Source organism: Leptosomus discolor, chromosome 9, assembly GCF_034619465.1.
Source record: "Leptosomus discolor isolate bLepDis1 chromosome 9, bLepDis1.hap2, whole genome shotgun sequence".
Lineage (NCBI taxonomy): Eukaryota > Metazoa > Chordata > Aves > Leptosomiformes > Leptosomidae > Leptosomus > Leptosomus discolor.
The window spans coordinates 25,173,819-25,194,739 of record NC_141399.1 but is presented as its reverse complement, the minus strand read 5'-3'; the positions used below and the strand labels follow the sequence as shown (position 1 = coordinate 25,194,739).

The 20,921-nt window shown below is 50.4% G+C and overlaps 1 protein-coding gene across 1 annotated transcript; it reads left to right on the top strand.

Annotated features, from left to right (window-relative positions):
* The first annotated feature begins 1,612 nt into the window (after positions 1-1,612).
* On the top strand, positions 1,613-6,962 carry LOC104341786 (T-cell surface glycoprotein CD1b-3). The gene is made up of 6 exons (XM_086470664.1): positions 1,613-1,685; positions 2,870-3,127; positions 5,710-5,991; positions 6,096-6,380; positions 6,533-6,629; positions 6,923-6,962. Exons 1-6 carry the CDS (start codon positions 1,613-1,615, stop codon positions 6,960-6,962), a joined length of 1,035 nt encoding a protein of 344 aa, XP_086326790.1.
* The last annotated feature ends 13,959 nt before the right edge of the window (positions 6,963-20,921 follow it).

Sequence of the window (20,921 nt, the reverse complement as noted above, 5' to 3'; positions counted from 1 at the left end):
GACAGGATCTCCTCCACTCCTGCCTCCTGCCTCCATGCCTGACTCGTGCCCCTGCAAAACGTCGAGGGATGGGGGACAGTCACTCTCCCAATATGCCTGACACTCATGAAAGAGCCTCACTGAGGCTCTGGGGGACTCGGCCTTTGAGTGACATGCTCCCAAGAAGGGTGGTGTGGTGGGTTGACCCTGGCTAGCCACCAAGTGCTCACCAAGCTGCTCTATCACTCCCCCACCTCAACTGGACAAAGGGGAGAAAATATGACAAAAGGATCATGGGTTGAGAGACAGGGAGATCACTCAGCAATTGCCATCATGGGCAAAACAATCTCAGCTTGGGGAAATTAATTTGATTTATTGCCAATCAAAATCAGAGTAGGATAATGAGAAATAAGAACAAATCTAAAAACACCTTCTCTCCACCCCTCCCTTCTTCCTGGGCTCAACTTTACTCTTGACTTCTCTACCTTCTCCTCCCAAGCAGAACAGTGGGATGGGGAATGGGCATTGTTATTAGTTTATTATGCATTGTCTCTTGCTCCGTCCTCCTCATGTTTCTCCAGCATGAGTTCCCACCCACAGGAGACAGTCCTTCATGAACTTCTTCAATATGGGTCCTTCCCACGGGGTGCAGTCCTTCAGGAACGGACTGCTCCAGCATGGTTCTCCTGCAGGGTCACAAGTCCTGCCAGAAGACCTGCTCTAGTGTGGGCTCCTCTCCAGAGGGTCACAGGTCCTGCCAGAAGTCTCTCCATGGGGTCACAGCCTCCTTCAGGTACACCCACCTGCTCCAACATGGGGTCCTCCATGGGCTGCAGGTAGATATCTGCTCCACTGTGGTCCTCCATGGGCTGTAGGGGAACAACCTGTGTCACCATGGTCTTCACCATGGGCTGCACAGGCACCATCTCTGCTGCAGTGCCTGGAGCATCTCCTTCTTCTTCACTGACTGGTGTTTCCGTAGTTGTTTCTCTCACATATTTCTCTCTGTCCTAGCTGCTGTTGTGCAGCAGTTTTTACCCCTTCTTAAATATGCGATCACAGAGGCACTACCAACATTGTTGATTGGCTCAGCCTTGTCCAGCAGCAAGTCTGTCTTGGAGATGGCTGGAACTGGCTTTGTTGGACATGGAAGCAGATTCTGGCTGGCTTCTGCAGCACCCCTGCAGGCCCCCTGCTACCAAAAGCTTGCCACATAAACCAAATACTCTCTGCCAGGGGACTACAGAGTAAACCCCTGGAGATTACCACGGGAGGAGGCAAAGGCCACCATGGGCCAGGCTCAGCCTATGTCTCCTTGGGTGTCAGGCTGCTGTTGCAGCCAGGAGGGATGACTTTGCGCTCACCCAAATTACCCTGGCACTCACAGCCACTGGCCAGAGTGCACCAGCCCAGCCCCTCCTCCAGCCACACCACTTCCTTCTGGGGAGCACACCTGACCAGGCCCTCCCCAAAACATCAGCACCAGCCTCATTGGCTTCCAGGGCCACCCCACGACACTAGCACCACCAGAGCTGCCCAAGCAGAACAGCCCAGTGGAGAACTGTGCAGTCACGCTCACGTGGCCCTTTCCTCCTCCTGCTACACTTGCTCCTGCATACTTGCTGCTGGCACCATGCAGCCTCCTCGCCTCCTCCTTCTCCTCTTCCTTCTCCTCCTCATCCACAGGATCCGGGCAGATCCAGAGGGTAAGTGCAAGCCCTGGCTCATCCCCACCCGCTCCCTTCCCTGTGCTGTGGGACCCCACAGAGGTGGCAAGGGGTAGGCACTGCAGGACCCCACAGAGATGGCAGGGGGTAGGCACAGATAGGCCACTGTTCCCGTCACCAAGGGGCCACCTCCCACCCCACAGGACCCAAAGGTGCCCCATCCCTGCCCACCTGCTCAGGGTTCCCTGCCCCACACCATCCTGCCCAGCCCAGCACCACTGGCACTGGGGTTCAGATGCCTGAGCAGCCAAGGGGGAAGGGGTCCCTCAGCCAGGCCTGGGGTGCTGGAGTGCCCCCAAAGATGCCTTCCTCCTGTAGGGAGACTGCAGGCAGCAGGGGTTCTCAGCCCCTTGTGGCACGACAGCCCTGCACTGGGCTCCAACCCCTTGAGCAGTTCCTGTGCACAGCTGTCAGCCTGCGGGATAATTTCTCTTGCAACTGAAGGGTCCCTGGATTCTCCTCCTCTGAAACAACTCTTGAAGGTTCCTCCTGCAGCTACAATGAGCCTTCACCTCTATCCCCAGGTTGTGTTTCCCGTTCTGGGGGCAGGCACTCACTGTGCCCTGGCCAGGGGGCACTCACTGCTCCAAAACAGGCTTCACTCTGCTCTGCTTACTATCAGAGCCTCATTCAGTGCTGCAGCATCAATTTAATTCTCCCGGCTAGTGTCAGTGTCTGGTTTCGAGCACTGCCTGGGAGCCCCTAAACTGGGGTGAAATGCCCCTCCCTCCCAGCCCCCCCAGCCCCTGCACTGTGTGCAGGTATCCAATGGATCCAGGTCCTGGCATGGGTGCTCTCTTGCCAGGGGAAGCATCACCCCAAACCAGCACTGAAGTTCTCCCTGCCATGCCTTCCACACAGCTAAGTGGCAGGTCCCAGTAGGTCACATAGGGGCAGCGGATGGCTAAAAAAAGGGAAATTAGACAAGCAGGGAGAGGCTCAGAGAGACCCAGAGAGGCCGTAGAAGGAAACCACGAACTGAGTGAAAACAGGGGATTTCCCCCACCCTGCCCATCTGCCCTATCTCGCTCTGCCTGTCCCTGAGGACACTGCAAGCCATCTTTCTTAGCGCCACCCACCAACACTGGAGTCAGCAGTTCTCTGACCTCCTCCTTCATCCTCATGCACCCCAATACCACTTCCTCTACCCCTTCTCCCCGCAGGATCTTTTAAACTACATGTTTTCCAAACCTACATCTTCCACAATGATGACTTTGTAGACATTTCAGTCTGGGCCACTCTGGAGGACATTGTCTTTGCTACCATGCATAAATACAGCCAGGACATCCTCTACCTTCATCCATGGGTCTACCCAGCCCTGCCTGCAGACGAGTGGGAGAACCTGCGAAACCTGTTTGGTATCTACATCAAAAACTTCATCCTGTCCGTTTCCAGTGATGCCAGGCTGTACCAGACACCCTGTGAGTATCAGGTGCTCAGCACCTCCTCACCCAAGACAGGGAGCTGTGAGAAGGAGCTCAGAGCCACCACCAACAGCTTTCCCAAACTAGGGCTGGCAGGAGGGCAGGGAATGGGCCTCATCCTGCATCAGCAAGACCGCCAAACCACTCTGTGCTGTGCAAAGGTCACACAGGACCATCCCGGTCCCCAGCACAAACCTTGGCTGTGTTTAGCTCCACTTACACCCTCAGACTAGCCCCCCTATTGCTCTCCGGGCACCACAAATCCCACCAGAGAAGCCATCTGAGAAAGTGGAGTAGAAAGTAAAAGGGGCCTCTCCACTCATGTCTGTGAGATGGGACATGCAAAGCAAGTGCCTAGTCCCACACTGCTGCAGCCCTGGTGACCCAAGGACAGGGTGCCAGGCAGAGTGCCACTGTCCTCCTACTCACCCACACCCCATGTCCTGTCACTCCCCCAAAGAAGTGCTTCCTGCTTTGCTGTGGCTCCCGAACCTGTCATGGGCAGGGGCAGCTTGAGGACAATGAGCTATAGAGCTCAGGACAGGTTTCTCATCCACAGTTTCCACCTGGTGTAAAGCAGAGCAGTGATACGGAGGAGAAGAATAGGATATAGGATATAGGATATAGGATATAGAATAGAATCATTCAGTTGGAAGGGACCTACAATGATCATCCAGTCCAGCTGCCTGACTAATTCAGGGTTGACCTAAAGGTAAAGCAAAATCTTAAGGGCATTGTCCAAATGCCTCTTATGCCTCTTAAACACTGACAAGCACGGGCATCGACCACTTCTGTAGATAAAAGTTTCCTAATATCAAGTTTGAACCCATCCTGATGCAGCTTTGAACCAATCCCAGGTGCCCTGTCCCTGGATCCCAAGGAGAAGAGATCAGCACCTCTCTCTCCACATGCCCTCCTCAGAAAACTGTAGAGTGCAGTGAGGTCACCCCTCATCCTCACTTTCTCCAAACTTGACAAGCCCAAAGTCCTCATAAGACATGCCCCTACACAGCTTTGTTGCCCTCTTCTGGATGCATTTAAGGACCTTCACACCTTTCTTAAATAGTAGGGCCCAGAACTGCACACAGTACTCCAGGTGAGGCCGCACCAACACTGAATACAGTGGGATAATCACCTCTCTTTAACGGGCTAGTTATGCTGTGTTTGATGCACCCAAGGATGTGGTTTGCCCTCCCAGCTGCCAGGATATACTGCTGGCTTCTGTTGAGCCTGTTGCCAACCAGCACCTCCAGATCCCTTTCTGCAGGGCTGCTCTCCAGCCACTGCAGGGCTGCTCTCCAGCCACTCCTCTCCCAGTTTATATTTGTGTCCAGCGTTACTCCATCCCAGGTCCAGAATCTGGCATTTGTCCTTGTTAAATTTCATGCCATTGATGATTGCCCAATGCTCCAGTCTATCTAGATTCCTCTGCAAGGCCTCTCTTGTTCCTCAAGACGGTCAAGAGAGCACCTCCCAGTTTGGTATCATCAGCAAACTTGCTAATGGTGCATTCAACTCCTGCATCCAGATGATTGATCAAATTATTGAACAGCATTGGCCCTAGGATCGAGCCCTGAGGAACACTGCTGGTGACCAGTTGCCAGCCAGATGTAGCCCCATTCACTACAACCCTTGGAGCCCTGCTGTTCAGCCTATTCTTCACCCAGTGCACAGTGAACAGCTCACCCCACAGTTGGACAACTTGTGCAGAAGGATGCTGTGAGGGCCAGTATCAAAAACCTTAACTAAAATCCAGAAAAAATACATCCACTGCCTTCCCTTCATCCACTGGGTGAGCGACCTTATCGTACAAGCATATCAAATTAGTTAAACAGGACTTTCTCTTTGTGAATACATCTCGACAGCCTGATAATTGCATTGTCCTTTAAATGCCTTTCAGTAGCACCCAGTATGATCTTTTCCATAATTTTTCCAGGTACTGAGGTTAGACTAACAGGTCTGTAGTTTCTTGGGCCTTCCCTCACACCCTTCTTGTAAACTGGAATAATGTTGGCTAGCTTGCAGTCTCCCGAGACTCCCAAGACCTTTGGTAGATGATGGAGAGGTGTCCTGCTGTAACATCCACTAGCTCCTTCAGAAGGGAGAATCCCATCAAGCTCCACAAAGTTGTGAACATTCAGCTGATACAGCTGGTCCCTGACAATTTCAGTGTCCATAAATGGAAAGTCACTGGTCTCACAGTCATGGTCCTCTGACTCAGAGAACCGGGAGACCCAAGGTCTACCAGTATTATTAAGGACTGAGGAAAAAAATCCATTGAATGACTCTGCTTTTTCTTTAGCCCTATTAGTCAGGTGACCATCTTCAGCAAGTATCAGTCCTATGTTTTCTTTAGACCTCCCCTTGCCATTAACGTACTTAAAAAAGCCTTTCCTGTTGTCTGACACAACACTGGCCAGTTTCAACTCCAATTGAGCTTTGGCCTTTCATGTATTCTCCCTGGGGAGAATGACTTGAAGAGGAAAGGGGGAAAGGGCTGTGCCCAAAGAAGTGGGTGCCAGGCTGTAATTTCAGGCTGTAGCTAAAGCTGCACTCGTGATGCCTGTCATCCCCCCCAGACCCCTTTGTGTTCCAGTGCGCAGCTGGCTGTGACTTGTATCCCAATGGCTCCTATACCAAATTCTACCATCTTGCCTACAATGCCCACGACTTCCTCAGCTTTGACACAGACAACAGACAGTGGGAGAGGCAGCAGGAGAGTGAGCTGGCAGCACAAGTTCAGAAACAGTTCAACAGTTTCACAGGCTTCTCTGCAACCCTGCAGCACCTTCTCAATATCACCTGTGTTGACCACATGAAGAAACTTATCAAGTATGGGAGGGCAGATCTAGAGAGACAAGGTGAGACCACCCCAACCCTGAGACAGCCATCCCAAAGCCCCCCACACTGGGGCCAAGTGGTGCCCCACCAGAGATCCCACCATCCCCTTGCTTTCGCCTCCCAGAGCTGCCTGTGGCTACAGTCTTCGCCCGCACACCCAGCCCAGCCCAGCTTCTGCTGGTTTGCCACATCACCGGCTTCTACCCACGGCCCATCAGCGTGGCCTGGCTGCGGGATGGCCAGGAGGTGCCACCAGGCCCAGCGCTCAACACCAGTGCCATCCTGCCCAATGCCGACCTCACCTACCAGCTCCGCAGCATCCTGTCTGTGGCCCTTGGTGACGGGCACAGCTACGCCTGCCGCGTGCGCCACCGCAGCCTGGGCACCCGCAGCCTCCTCATCCCATGGGGTAGGTCCCACCCACGGAGATGGGATGCAGGGTGGAGGCAGAGAACCCTGGCCCCATGCAGGTGCCTGAAGGATGGTGGATCAGGCTCTGACAGCATCTCTGGCCATGGCCTCCTGTGTGCTCGCAACCCCTCTCTCTCCTCTCTCCTCCAGGAAGCTCCAAGGTAGCTTCCAGCATTGGCATCACCATCGTGGTGCTGCTGACTGTGGCTGCAACCCTCGCTGGGGCTGTAAGGCTCTACAGGCGCAGGTGAGCTCTCCTCCTTGCCCAGCTGCACCAGCCCCATCAGCTCCAGGCCATGGCGGGTGGGAGCTGCTCAGTCAGGGCTGCCTGCCCTTGTCCAGCCTCACTCACCTTCTCCTCTCCTACAGGAGCTGAGAGCATGGGATACACCACACCAGCGATGCCTCAGGGCCACACTGTTCCCCCACATCTCCCTGGTAATAAACTGCTAATTAACACCCCTATGCATGTGGAAACTCCTGATGTGCTCTGCAAGTGACCATGAGCATATGGCATCACGTGGCTCCTGCCCACCCCAGGACAGATGGGAAGAGCCCAGATGCAGTGCAGGGGGCCTAGCCACACCCCTCATCCCAGGGCAAAACACCAGGACAGCCTCCCAACACCAACAGGGTGTCCCTGGCCCCAGACACTAGTCCTGACGGGCACCGGGTTCCCTACAAAACAGCAGGGCTCAGCCAGTGACAACACAGGCTGGGGCAGCAGTGCAGAAGGGCAAGGGAGAATCATCTTCCCCCCACTCACCCTGCTGGGGGCACATCAGCACCTCTGCACCAGATCCTGATCCCTGGGACCAAGGGATGGTGACAAGCAGGTGTGGGGCCAGCACAAAGCTTGAGGGCACAGGGAGCCCAGGCATAGAGCTGGCTGTGGGAACGGGGCTTGCCTCCCCTGTGGGAAATTCAGTCACATTGGGGCAAACCTGCCAGGTTCAGTGCTGAGGTCAGCAGCACAGAGGGGACAGAGATATCTGTGCCATGCAGGGCCAGGCACTCTGGGCATGAGTGGCAGAAAGGACATTCCTGTCACAGACAGTGGATGCAGCCCATGGCCAGGCAGCATACCCACTTGCACTGGGGGTAGAAAAGAGGGGTTGGGTCACCTGCACCACCCCAGGTGTCATGGCCATGGGAGACCACCACCTGCAGCCGGGGGAATGGCCTTGCTCCCACCAAAATTTCCCCAGCACTTGAGGCCATAGGCCAGGGTGCCCCAGCCTTCCCATCCTCCTGTATGATCCCATGAACAAGAGGCTCCCCCTTGCCTGCCCACCTCGCCTTCACCCCTCCTTGTCCTCCTTCCACTGACTCTACCCCAGCCCTGTCCCCTTCCACCAGCCCCAACGTCCCTCTCTCCCTACATATCCTCAGCCTCGTTGCTGGCCTCCTTCCTCAACCCAAACTGCTCGCTCCCTGGTTCACTTCCCCAGTCCCACCTGTCCCTCCTCTGTCCCCAGAGGTTCCTTCCTCCTCCCCACAGATCTCCGTGCCCCTAACCCGTGGTGCAAGGGCAAGGTGGGGTCCCAGGGACCCTGCACTCGTGGCTCAACACCCAGTCCAGGACCCCCAGGAGCAGCCCAAGGCCCAGCCCCAGCCTTACTGTGCCATAGTGCCCTGCCAATGGCAACCTGTACCGCACCTGATGCCACCAGGCACCAGGCAGATTCCTGGCCCTGGCCCTCCCCACCATAAGGAACAGCAGCCCAGCTGACCCACCTGGCCCAGACGCGCTCATTGTGCCCCTGTCCCTGTCCTCCCCACCCTGCCACTGTCCGTGCCACAGCCCATTTGCCAATGGTGATCCATGCTTCTCCTCGAGTCATCAGGTGCTGGGTAAATGTGGGGCAAGCTCACCGGCCTCTCACCAGCACCAGCCTATGGGGACCCCCAGTGGTCCTGTCCCAGACACCCTCCCCCAGATCCCTCCCAGCGGCCCCTGGCACCATCCAAACCCTGTCCCCCAGGGCTTCCCTCAGTCCCCCTGAACCCCAGCCACCCAGATCCAGCCCTCAGCCACCCTCACGCCCAGCACTCAGGGGCCATGGATGACCCAAGAGGGTTTCCCATCCCAGTCCTTGCCAGAACCATTCTCCCAGGCAGAGTCCGTCAGTTGCCAGCTCCAAAGGCCCCTTTCTGTCCCATCCCCTACCCTGCCGCATGTTATTCCGCTGCCATGGCATCACCCTGTGGTGCCCAGGGCTCAGGTGGTGGCCCTCTCAGCGCTGGGGGTCCTTTAGTTGGGGACTGTGAGGCTGCAACAACCTGTCCCCTTGCAGCGCCGCTCTCTGTGTGTTCTCTAAGTCCCATACCCCAGTATCCTCTGCCAGACAGAGGTGAAGGTAGCAGACAGGCGCTGCACTGCCTTTGGATCTGCAAGGAGGCAATCCCTTCCCAAGGAGTCCCGGCCTTTGCATGGGGACACTCTCCTTCCCTGAGCTGGATGAGGAGCTCAGCCCACCCTACCTGACCAAGGGGTTCTCCCACCATTGAGGACAAGCACCGTAGGCACTGTGTGGGAGATCCCAGGGGACATGGAGGAACCATGACAGCAGTCCCTTAAATACAGGAGCAGAGCGACAGCAAGGGAAAGTCCATGCAATTCTTCACCCTTGGTGGCAAGACCAGCAGCATCTGGTCCTAATGCTCACGCATGTGCTCAGCAAGCTTGACTGCATCATTGGCTTCTTCAGGCAAACCTTTGGACAGATTGTGTGTGCCTTCATAATTGGTATGTGGTAATTTAAACTTAAGCTTCTTGAACATGCCCAGCACAAGGTCCTCTGGTGCTTCTAAAAGGATATCTCAGGAATTCACCTCTCCTGCTGTCACACAATGAAACAAATACCCCAGAAAAAGGCAAGACTTTAAAAATATATTCTCTCCCAAGACCACAATGCCTTTTTTCTGCAGCCTCTGCCTTAGTCTAAAGGGCTGATGTATGGAGTCAGGTTGTGATGGAGCTGAAGCAGCACCCACACATGCCATGCATACAAACCAGAGAGAGGAGCCACAAGGCACCCAAGGAACCTCTGGGCCCTTCTGCAGGGACAGGCACTGTGGCAGGACGGGGGCTGTACCCTCCATGTTTCTGGAGGCCATGCTTAGCCCAGGAGTAGCAGTGAGTCTCTAGGACCCTTATATACAGCATCTTTCTCAGCCCAGGAGCAGTAGCAGTGCTTGGGAAGCCTTGTATGCAGCAGTGTGGCAATGAGCCAGGAGAGCAGTGGGAATCAGGGCCATGCACTCATAACACTGTGCTTAGCAGGGGTGCTCTAGTCAAGCAGCAGCATCCCCACTGACAGTATACTACTGTTAAAGAAGCACAGTTCAAACCCTAGGTTTCCAGAAGCAAATTCTCAGGCGTTGAATCTCGTAAAATAAATAACTTACTAAAATGATAAAGCAGCAGGATCAGGTCAAGCTGGGTACCTCCAGAGAGGAACACTGAAAAAATAAATCCCTGGGCATTTATACCCTTACAGTCTGTGCATCCACCCTTCACATGACCTTCACGTGCTGTTCATGCAGCCTTTGGCCCAATGGTGCTTCTGGCCTCAGATCCTCCAACACCTTCTGACTCCTTGTTCGATTCTTATTCCACTGTCTCCAGGCAGGCCATTATCTTGACTAGTTGGAGCTGCTGTTGATGTTTGTACCCTCCTTATCTTCAGGATTGTGCTGGCTCTGGAGGCTTTGACTTGCTTGAATAGATCCAAGTTCTGTACAAGTTCAGCAAATGTAGGTGAAAGTTTACAGCTTGTAGCCTAAGGCTTCAGCAACTCCAGCTACTCATGCTAAGTCAGTAAAGCTAAGCAAACAGCATACTAAACAACACAACGTTATAACTCTAAGTGATTTGTTAAAACTTACTTATTTAAGCTAAACAACTAATATCTCTTAACAACCAGCAAGGCCCTGGGATTCAGGTACACAGCTGTGTGCTCAACCAGTGCACTGGTGGAGCTCCATGGAGCAGTGGTTCCATCCCCAGGAGACTGAAACCCTCACACAAAGCAGCATTCCCATCTCTGGGGTAACGCTGGGGATGCTGGCTGACAGCAGTGTGCCCAGACGCAGTGCACCAGAGGGACTTGGGGATGCACACCTTCAGCAGTGTTTGTTTTCATCACAGGTGCACCAGCGGGTTTTGGAGCCCTTGTGCACAGAAGCTCTCACATCCCTGCCAGTCAAGATGGCTCGAGGACCTTGCATAGCATCTTTCTCAACACCACTGCAGTGGCGTGTTTCAGGAAGCCTCGTACATGGCAGTGATTCCATCAACATGAGACCGGTGATGATCAAGGACCTGGGGCCTGGCTTGTGCAGGTGACTGTGATGTCACTTGTGGCTGAGTAGCTCATAGGGCAGGAGCAGAACCCAGTTTGTGCCAGTGCTTATGATGTCACTGGTGGGTGAGTAGCTAACAAGGCAGGAGCAGTCCCCTGGCTTGTGTCATGGTTATGAGATCACTGATGACTGAGTAGCTGTTAGAGCAGGAACTGGCACCTGGCTTCTGCAGATGCTTGTGAGGTCACTTGTGGCTGAGTAGCTTCGCAGTCCTGGAGAATTGTTGCATATCTGGCTCCAGTCTGGCTGCTTCTGCAGGTGCAGCAATGGTGCAGAAATCACACCCTTTATACCAATGATTGGGGAAATTTTTATTGTACTTCTTGTGGTGAATTAAACACACATTTGTGCTTAAGTTTAGAAAGATTCAACAAACAATGCATTGGACAGCAGTGTTCTGCTAAGCTGTTCTACAAAGAACGATTCTGCCTCAAAGATACTTGTCTGCATGTCTCAGCACATGTGAGAGAAAGGCCTAACAAATGCAAAAACTACACTGCATTTTTTAAGCTAATTCAGTGCAAGGTTGTTTTGTGCAGTATGCCTATTGATCTCAGCTTGACACTTCAAACCCATCTTGGGTGAAAGCTTTTCCTACAAGTACACAGAATAATCAACCAAATTCTCTTTAACTGTCCAGTATCCTAAATACGTAATTTTGTATTAAAGCCATATTGCAAACTTGCCTAGCAGAATGTTCCTCACAAACCCAGAAAAATGCCTTTTACATCATAACTTATCACATTTTCAGGCTTGAATTAATGATTATCTTTCCTGAACTGGAAGCAATTTTGGGACTTGCCTGTGGTACTTAAGCACAACTTAAAAGAGATAATGCCAAGCATTAGGAGAGAAGCAAACACCGTGGATGAAAAACGGGGGCATAGAGATGAGCTGTGTCCTTGGAGGCAAGTCCCTACCTCCAGGATACTCTGCTGCCTGCAGCGAGTGTGCAGGGAAGGACCTGATGGCTTTCCCAGTGCAACATTTAGCTTTGATTGCTCTGTGTGAATTGTATCTGTCCTCAGCCAGGCATGCAGTAGCTTTCAGACGAGGAATGGGACTATTCCAGGGCAAAGTGAGCAATTGGGATCCCAATTCTGTTTTGTTAAAGGCAATCAGGTGAATATGTGCAGTCTGCATTGCTCATCATTTTGGTTTCTGTGCTCTTGTCTAGTTCTAATCTTGCAATGTTTTTGCTGCAGCAAAATAAAGAAAGCAGGTATTCCTCACCCATACACAGCCCTTTCCCACAGCTCAAGGTGAACAAACAAAACCTCTGGGCATATGCTGGGCAGAAGACACAGATGAGGTTCAAACCCCTGATCTTCAGTTTACAAACTGTCCTCTGCTTGGGAGAAAGAAGGAGCAAGAGGGGGGGACATTGCAGCGATGGCATTTGTCTTTCAAAATGTCCATCATTATGTGTGATGGAGTCCTGCTTTCCTGGAGATGGCTGAACACCTGCCTGCTGATGGGTAGTAGTGAATGAATTCCTTATTTTGCTTTGCTTGCACATGCAGATTTTGCTTTCCCTATTAAACTGTGTTTACCTCGACCTACAAGTTTTCTCACTTTTACCCTTCTGATCTTCCTCCTCATCCCACTGGGCAGGAGTGAGTGAGCAGTCATGTGGGGCTGAGCTGCTGGCTGGAGCTAAAACAGTGTCTCTGTCCTATGTTTAGACTAGGAATGCTTTAGAAAGAACCTTTCTTTTGGGATTTGCACAGCTCATAGTCCAGGGCAGCTGTGTCTGTGACCATGACATGGGTTTCGCTCTGTGAAGCCAAGCTATGACACAAGGGCTTTGGTCTCCCCTGTCTCCCAAGCAAAGACAGAAATAGCGTTATATTATCAAGCTCCTGTGGGACATAAAGGAAGTTTCTCAGGAAACAATTGTGTCCTGCTGCGTAGGCTTTGAACTAGCCCTGGTGAAAAAGCTGACCAGCAGATTGTCATTAGAGGACAGCTGGGCTGCAAGTGTATGTATTTCTCAAAGTTCACTTACCTGGAGGGAGGTCTGCTTTGACAGCCCTGTGACAGAATGATGTGGACTGCACAGGTGGGCATTTATAGATGTGCGTGTTCTACTTGCCAGTGGAATAATCACCTAAGGCAGAGGAGAACAGCACAGAAGCAGTGAAATTCTGGTCTTTTTCTCAAGCCAAGGAGGCAATTTCACCTGTAGCTGGCTCTCCTTAGCAGCTGCAGACAGCTGCCCACTGTCTGAAAACATATACAACTCTTTCAAGGGGTGAGCTGATTGTTTTGTACCCAGTAAGGCTGGGCAAAAAGAAAGCATGTTTGTCTTGTCTGAATGAACAGCTGGAGAAATGTTACATATGTGGTCCAGCTGCAATCTTGGTGTTTATCTTGGGAAGTCTGCAGGTGGAATATACTGGAGCCACATTCTTCCCATTCCTGGCCATGAAGAGCTCCACATAGTCACGAGGACACAGAGAGCAGATGTCTTCTGCAGGAGGTTTTGCCCCTTTAACCTGTGTAAGTGGGGCTTTGGTTTTGGTGGGATTGTGATTGAGGTAAGCTAGGAGGAAAAGCATGTGAAAGGACACCTGCATGCAACTGCATATTTAAAGCTCCTTTGCAACTAGAGGAGTTTGAGTTTCCAGCCTTGTGAAATTCCCTTCATGGGTGACTTTTTCATCCAAGAATAATACACGAGTTATACAGTGCCTTGTAGTGTCAAAGAGTAAACCCCTAAGCACAAAGGGGTTTGCAGCTGCATTGCTAAATTATCTTAAAAAGAAAGTGGCTTGCCTACCAGTATGGTTCCAGTGACTACTGGGCAGAATAAAAATAAAAACAACTTCCTGAAACAACAATGTAGGTGCCTGCTAATTAATGGTAATATCAACAATATTCTATTGTGCTGGTGCATTCTAACCCCATAAGCAATTGCTAAGCTGACTTGAAGTAAATGTAAAGAATGATTCTGTGATTTGTTTTTTTTTTCGCTTTTCCAGGAGTCCAGATGGGAAGATCACCAGCAAATGCTGCACAGTCAGTAGCTGTTACTGGTAGGAAAATGGCACCCTCCTAGCCATGGCTAAGCAGAGTTTTATAATGAAATGAAGTACATGTATGGTAGTGGTTTTCAGAAACTACTGTGGTGATATAAGCCTCTAAAAGATCATAGAATCATAAAATATCTCAAGTTGGAAGAGACCCGTAAGGACCAACTCCCTGCTCCTCGCAAGACTACTTAAAACTAAACCATATGACTAAGAGTGTCATCCAGATGCTCCCTGAAATCTAATGGGCTTGGTGCCGTGACCACTTCCCTGGGGAGCCCGTTCTAGTGACCAACTGACTTTCTCTCAGTGAAGAATCTTTTCCTAACGTCCAATCTGAACTTCCCCTGATGGAGCCTCATTCCATCTCCTCGTGTCCTATCACTAGTCACCAGAGAGAGTAGGTCAGCACCTCCCCCTCCACTGCCCCCCTTGAGGAAAGCGTAGACTGCGATGAGGTCACCCCTCAGCCTTCTCCAAGCTGAACAAGCCAAGTGACCTCAACTACTCCTCATAAGTCTTGCCCACAAGGCCTTTCACCATCTTGGTCACAACTTACTTAATGTACATTCAATTCCTGCAACCAGATCATTTATAAAAACATTAGAGTACTGGCCCTAAAATTGAGCCCTGGGAAACCACACTCTTGTGTTGTAAATTCAGTTTGCATGCAGGGATATGGTTAAAGGGATTTAGCTTTGTTACAGGGATTTAGCTTGAACATTTAAACCATGTACTGTTAGTACACAGGTGGCAGAGGCTTGGCTGGCTATGCCTAAAAAGTAGGTACAGTTTATCGTGTCCATCAAACCACAACCCCCTGATCAAGGACTGAAGCAAGAAGTGAAGAGAAGAAAGGAAGGAGCTGATGAAGTTCTGGAAGATACCCCAAGATAAGGGCAAATTGTTCAGAACGCGACAGGCTGGACCACAGTGTCTTTTAAAGACTCTTGACTATACATGGCAAATTTGAGGAGTGATTGGGACCCCTGAACGACCACCAGAAACTGTATGAGACCCCCAAGCATTCACAGATCAAGCCTCGACCATGATTCAACGTAATTCAAATTTGTTTTGAATATGTATTATCTTGATGATGAATAATGTATGTTTCTGGAACATAAATGTGACCAGCAGGTGTGCCCAGGTGTGCTTGATTTGTGGACTGATTCCACCAAGCACCTGGGCCTAAATAAAAACAATATCTCTCCTGAGTGTGTGGAATCGGCTTATTGCATACCAGGTAAAGAATCTGCTTTTAGGACAACAACACTGGTCCCTGGCCACCAGCCTGATGTAACCCCATTTACTATAACCCTTTGAGACTGTCAGCCAATTGCTCACCCAACATTTTAAAGAATTGTCTAGCTGCATGCGGGACATTTTTTCCAGAAGGATACTGTGAGAGACAGTATCAAAAGCTTTGCTAAAATCCAAAAAACCCACATCTACTGGCTTCCCTCGGTCACCTAGATGAGTGACTTTGTCATAAAAAGAAATTGTTAGTTAAACAGGACCTTCCCCTTGTTAACCCATGCTGACTGTGACCGAAGACTCCATTGTCTCTCAAGTGGTTTTCAACCCAGAATAACCTTCTCCATAATTTTACCAGCCACTAAAGTGAGACTGTAACAGGCCTGTAATTACAGGGTCATCCTTCTTTCAGGTCTTGAAAACTGGGACAACATTTGCCAGCTTCCAGTCGACTGGGATCTCTCCAGACTCCCAAGACAACTGAAAAATAATGGAGAGAGGTCCCACATTAACATCAATCATGTCTTTTGGTACCCCGGGATGAATTCCATTCAGCCCCATAGATTTATGCGCATCCAGCTGGAGCAGCAAGCCTCAAACAAGTTCAGGGTCATCTGGGAGTTTATCACCCCTCCTATCATGGTCTTCCAACACAGGGCTCCAGTTGCAAATACAGGCACAAGATAAGTACAATTGCAGACACAATTCAAGATAAAGAAACAATTAAACAAACTATTATAGATACAAGTACAGTCACAGAAGCCGTCACCCATACAATTGCAGATATGGTTACAGATACAGGTATAATTACACGTACAATTACAGATGCAAGTACACCACACAGACACAACTACATACATTTCAGATGCAGATATCACAGCATAAACCACTGCACGCATATTCAGCTACTATTGGGGATGCCTTCAGACTTTTAGTCCTCTATTCCTCCTTCTTTCATAACTTCTTTCCTCCTTCTTACCCTACATTTCCTCCTTCCTTTTCCCTTTTCCGTTTTCCCTTCCCTTCTGTTGTCCGAACAGTACTGGAGTCTGACAACATGTTACAAACAAAGCTTTATTGAGGCAGTAAGAAATAGGAGCAATAACACACCCATGCAGCCACTCACCCAATCACCAATAGCAAACACAGAACTGTAGGCGATGCTGTGGCTCCAGTGGACTGCCAGGTACATGGAACCATAGAATCACATAAGAGTTTGGAAGGGACCTTCAGAGATCATCTAGTCGAACCCCCCTGCCACGAGCAGGAACATCTATCACTAGATCAGGTTGCTCAAAGTCCTGTCCAACCTGATCTTGAACACTTCTAATAATGGGAAGTGTGCACTTCCACTTCAGCCCAGGCTGACACTAATCTTGACCTCTCTATTAGTTCATCTCTGTTAGTAACACAGATCCAGGAATGCTTCTTCTCTGGTTGGGCTGTTTTATCAACCGGATTAAGAAATAATCCTTGATGTACTCCCAAGAGACTCCTGGATTGCTTACAGCTTGTTGTGGTGCTTTTCCAGCAGATACCAGGGGGACTGAAGTCCCATTTTTAGAGGAACATGCCCTAACTCCTTCGAGACTTTTCACAGGTGTTTCCTATTGGTTTCTAACATATAAGCAGCCCTTAGCTCTTCTCTGCTACTCAAAACTCCATCCCCTCCCTCCACTGAGTGTAATTTAAATCTCCCCTGGTAAATCTGGCCAACTAGTTGACAAAGACCCTCTTGCCCTGCTTTGTCAAGTGGCTCCCAACAGCTCCCAACAGACCCAGCTTCTCAAAGGTAAATCCATGATCATAGAAATCAAAATCTTGAGTATGGCACCAGCCACACAGCCAAGCATTAACCTGCTCAATTCTTCTCCTCCTTACTCTGACTCAGAAGATGAAGAATACCACCTATGCTCCTGATCCTTTTAACATTGCTCTGCGGGACCTAAAGTCTCTTTTGATGATTCTAAGTTGTCTCCTTGCTGTGTCATTGAACCCTACATGGAATAGCAGGAGTGAATGATAATCTGTAGGCTTCATCAGGCTTGGTGTTGTGAATGCAAGCTTCTGGTAGGCAGCCAACTTCTGTAGAAAAATTCTCCAGACAGTGAATGGGTGCTTTGGCGCCTCTCAGCAAGTAATCTGCAATTACTAACACTTTATGTGCTTTTCTAGTGGCATGGGTTCTAATGCAGACAGGTCGTTGGATCAACTTGTATGGTCAGCTTTTCCTGGATTCTGTCTATTACTCAAATGCTTTTCATTCTCCAACCCCAGAGGATCGTACCTGTTGTGTAGGGGAAGTTCAGGGGAAGAAGTGTCTTTCTGTCCTGAGCAGAAACAACGGTCCAGTCTCCATCTCATGGGTTACTTGTGTCAGTCAGCTTGAGGTTGAATTCAGGCTTACATTCCCCTTGCATAGCCTGAAGGCAAGGCTGTCACTCAGCCTGGGACAGTGCACAATACCACATATCTCTCCCACTCACGTTCCTGGATACTGTGCTGCCTGTTGAGCTCCTCTTGTAATGTAGTTACTTGTTTGAAGAGGAGTTCTAGCTGGGCACATTTGCAGGTATGACTCCTGCCTTCAGGTAGCAAGGGTAGAGAGGCCTTACAGAGCGATCTTGATAGATTAGAGGAACACTGAGTAGTCATCGACCACAAGAAGTTCAACAAGGACAAATTCTGGATTCTGCACATGGGATGGTATAATCCTGGATGTACATATAGACTGGAAGACAAGAGGCTGGAGTGCTGCCCTGCAGAAAGAGATCTGGGTGTTTTGGTTGATGGTAAGCTCTATATGAGTCAACAGTGTGCCCTGGCAGCCAAAAGGGACAACTATATCTTGAGGTGCATTAAACACAGCACAGCTAACCCATTGAAAGAGTGATTGCCCCAGGTGCGGCCTCACCTTGAGTACTGTGTACGGTTTTGGGGCTCCACAATATAAGATTAATATAAAAATATTTGAATGTGCCCAAATGAGGGCAACAAAGATGGTGAATGGACTAGAGGGCATGACTTAGCAGTAACTGAGGATAGTAGATTTGTTCAGCATAGAGCAGTAGAGACTGAGAGGTGATCCCATTGCTGTCTACAACTTCCTCATGAGGGGGAACAGAGAGGGAGGTGTTGATGTCTTCGTTCTAGTCGGTCCAATGACAGGACACAACAGAATAGCTTAAAGCTGCATCAGGGAAGTTCAGACTGGCTATTAGGCTAGAGTTCTTCATTGAGAGTGTTGTCAAGCAATGGAACAAGCTCTTCAGGGAATCAGTTATGGCCCCTAGCCTGATGGGGCTCAAAAAGTGTTTGAACAACATTCTTAGTCATATGGTTTAACTTTTAGGTTGCCCTGTGTGGAGTCAGTAGTTGGACTTGATGCTTGTGGCTGCCTTCCAACTCAGTAAATTCTATGATTCTATGACAACAGCTAGGTGCTTGCTCTTTCCCTATCAGCTATTCAGCCACATATGGCATCGCAAGAACCTGAACAAGTCAAGTTTCAGCTCCTGCCCAAGTGGCTCAGCCACTGAGTCACTCTGAGTGGCTCAGCTATTCCGCCACCTGGGACATCTTGTGTACTTGCACAAGACATGCCTGCTTCACTTTAGGATGACTGTGAAGGTGACTATCTTCAGCTCAAGAAACCTCTGATATTTTAAGAAACCACACCAAAATGGCAGTAAAGCTATGGATACCTGTGCTTGTGCGTGAAGCCCAGGCTGGCAGTGGTCTTCCTGGCTTTCAAGGTGTTCCTGTGATGCTGGGTGATGGGAGTTGGAGGTACATCCTGTATCCCATTTGGAAGGGCCATCCTGTTTTTGAAAATAGGTTGGAAATTGTTTTGAAAAAGGTGTTTAGCCATGTTTCCAAGGTTGTCATGGATATATTGGAAACACCGTCAAATCAGGAGGGCTCAGCACTTGCTTATATTAAAACAAAAAGCCTTAAAAGAAAGACAGCCATGTCACACCCTTGAGAAGAAGAAAAAGAACAGCAAGCCAGGCGGGACACAGCAAAAGAAACAGAAAATCCAGAAAAAGAGGTCTTGTCCTACCACTAGAAAAGTAAATATATTTGGAAAAGGATGGCTGTCATTCCTGGCTGTTCAGAAGAATGTACCAAATCCCAGCTGGATTTGTGTGAAGTGTCCTCAGCACAGAGCAGCACTGAGAAAAGCCTATTTATTGAGGTGTCTTCACTTGCTGCTATTACAGATTCTGCACTGCTGCACTTTTCATAGCTAGATATGAGGAATATTATGTAAATCTGAACAATACCCTGCTGCATCATTGCTGCGAGACTGAAAAAGATGATGGGTCCAACCTCAGAGTCAGTGAGGCCATGGGTCTCATGAATTACCCACTGCCCTTTATTTTCAGCCAGCTGAACACTATGCTGGGGGACCAACTGAGAAGCCAGAGCAACAACTGCAACTCCTACCACACTTTCATTGAATTGCTTCTGAATTACGGCCATGACACACTGTCCATGCACTTCTCCACAGGGCTAATTCAGCTATTGCTGAGCAGCGCTTACACAGCATCAAGACCTTTTCTGCTCCTCATGCTGTCCCACCAAAGAGTGGACTTGGTGCACAAGAAGTTAGTGGGGGGGACACAGCTGGGACAGCTGATCCCAGCTGACTAAAGGGATATCCCACATGATATGATGTTGTGCTCAGTAATAAAAGCTGGGGAAAGAGGAAGGGGAGACATTTTGATGTATGATGTTTGCCTTCCCAAGTAAGAGTTATGTGTGATGGAGCCCTGCTTTCCTGGAGATGGCTGCACATCTGCCTGCTGATAGGAAGTAGTAAATTAATTCCCAGTTTTGTTTTGGTTTGCTTATGTGTGCAGCTTTTGCCTTAACTATGCTGTGAAAAATGCAGCAAAAGCCTCTCTCAAGGGAGCATTTTAATAGGATGCTCAGCGCTCAGATGTGGAAATACTTTACAATACCTTCAACGGGTGAGGGCCCATTAGTTAGTGCAACTGAGGACCTTTCTTTCTCCCATCTCCATTACATTTGCTTGCCAGGCTTGTAGGCCTGGAGATGTTCTTGATGGCTTCCCTCTTTCCCTGCCTATCCCCCTGGAGGATGTCCACAGCCAGATGATCCCACTGCAATAAATGTTCCCTCACCCCATGGACCCTCACCAGTTCGTGCAACTGGCCAGATCCGGCTCCCCTCACTGCCTCCCACACCACGCCTTGGTCAGATTGGGCTCACTGTCCGTTGCTGGCGATGGGCTCCCCCAGCCCCTCGGCTGGATGGAGGAGCCCTGTGTGTGGCTGCCACCTGCCCACACTGTGGGCATCCATGGCTGTGTCCAGGCATGGAGCTCAGCCAGTGCAGGTGCCTCGTGGGGTTTGCTGCTGGTACCACTCAGACATTTGTGTGACAGCTCTGTCCTTCTATTTGGAAAAAGCTGATCCCTGAGGCTGTGGGTTGGGATTCGGTGCGCCCCAACCCCTGGCCTGGCAGAGCCGCCCTCAGCCCTTGCCAGAGGGCTAGGCCAGTGGGCTGGGTGCAGGGCAGGCCATTTCGGGTAGAGCAGCTGCTGCTGGGCACTGGGCTGGTTCTGCCCCAACAGGGAGGCCGGGGATGTGCTGGGGGGGCATGGGGGTTGTGAGGAGGGAAGGCACTCCAGTCTTCCATGCAGAAGCAGAGGCTGGAGGTTTTGGGTCCAGCTGTCACTACTGCTGGAGCTGCTTGTCCAGCTGTCCAGGTGTGAGGGGTGGCCACCGGTTCCCGCCAGGTCTCTCGAACCTGCAGAGGGGTGCCTGTGGAGAGAGGAGCCTGCTGAGGCCCTCAGCTGCAGATGGGACACCGGGACTCTCCTGCACAGCACAGTCCAGAGCTGGCAAGGCTCAGCA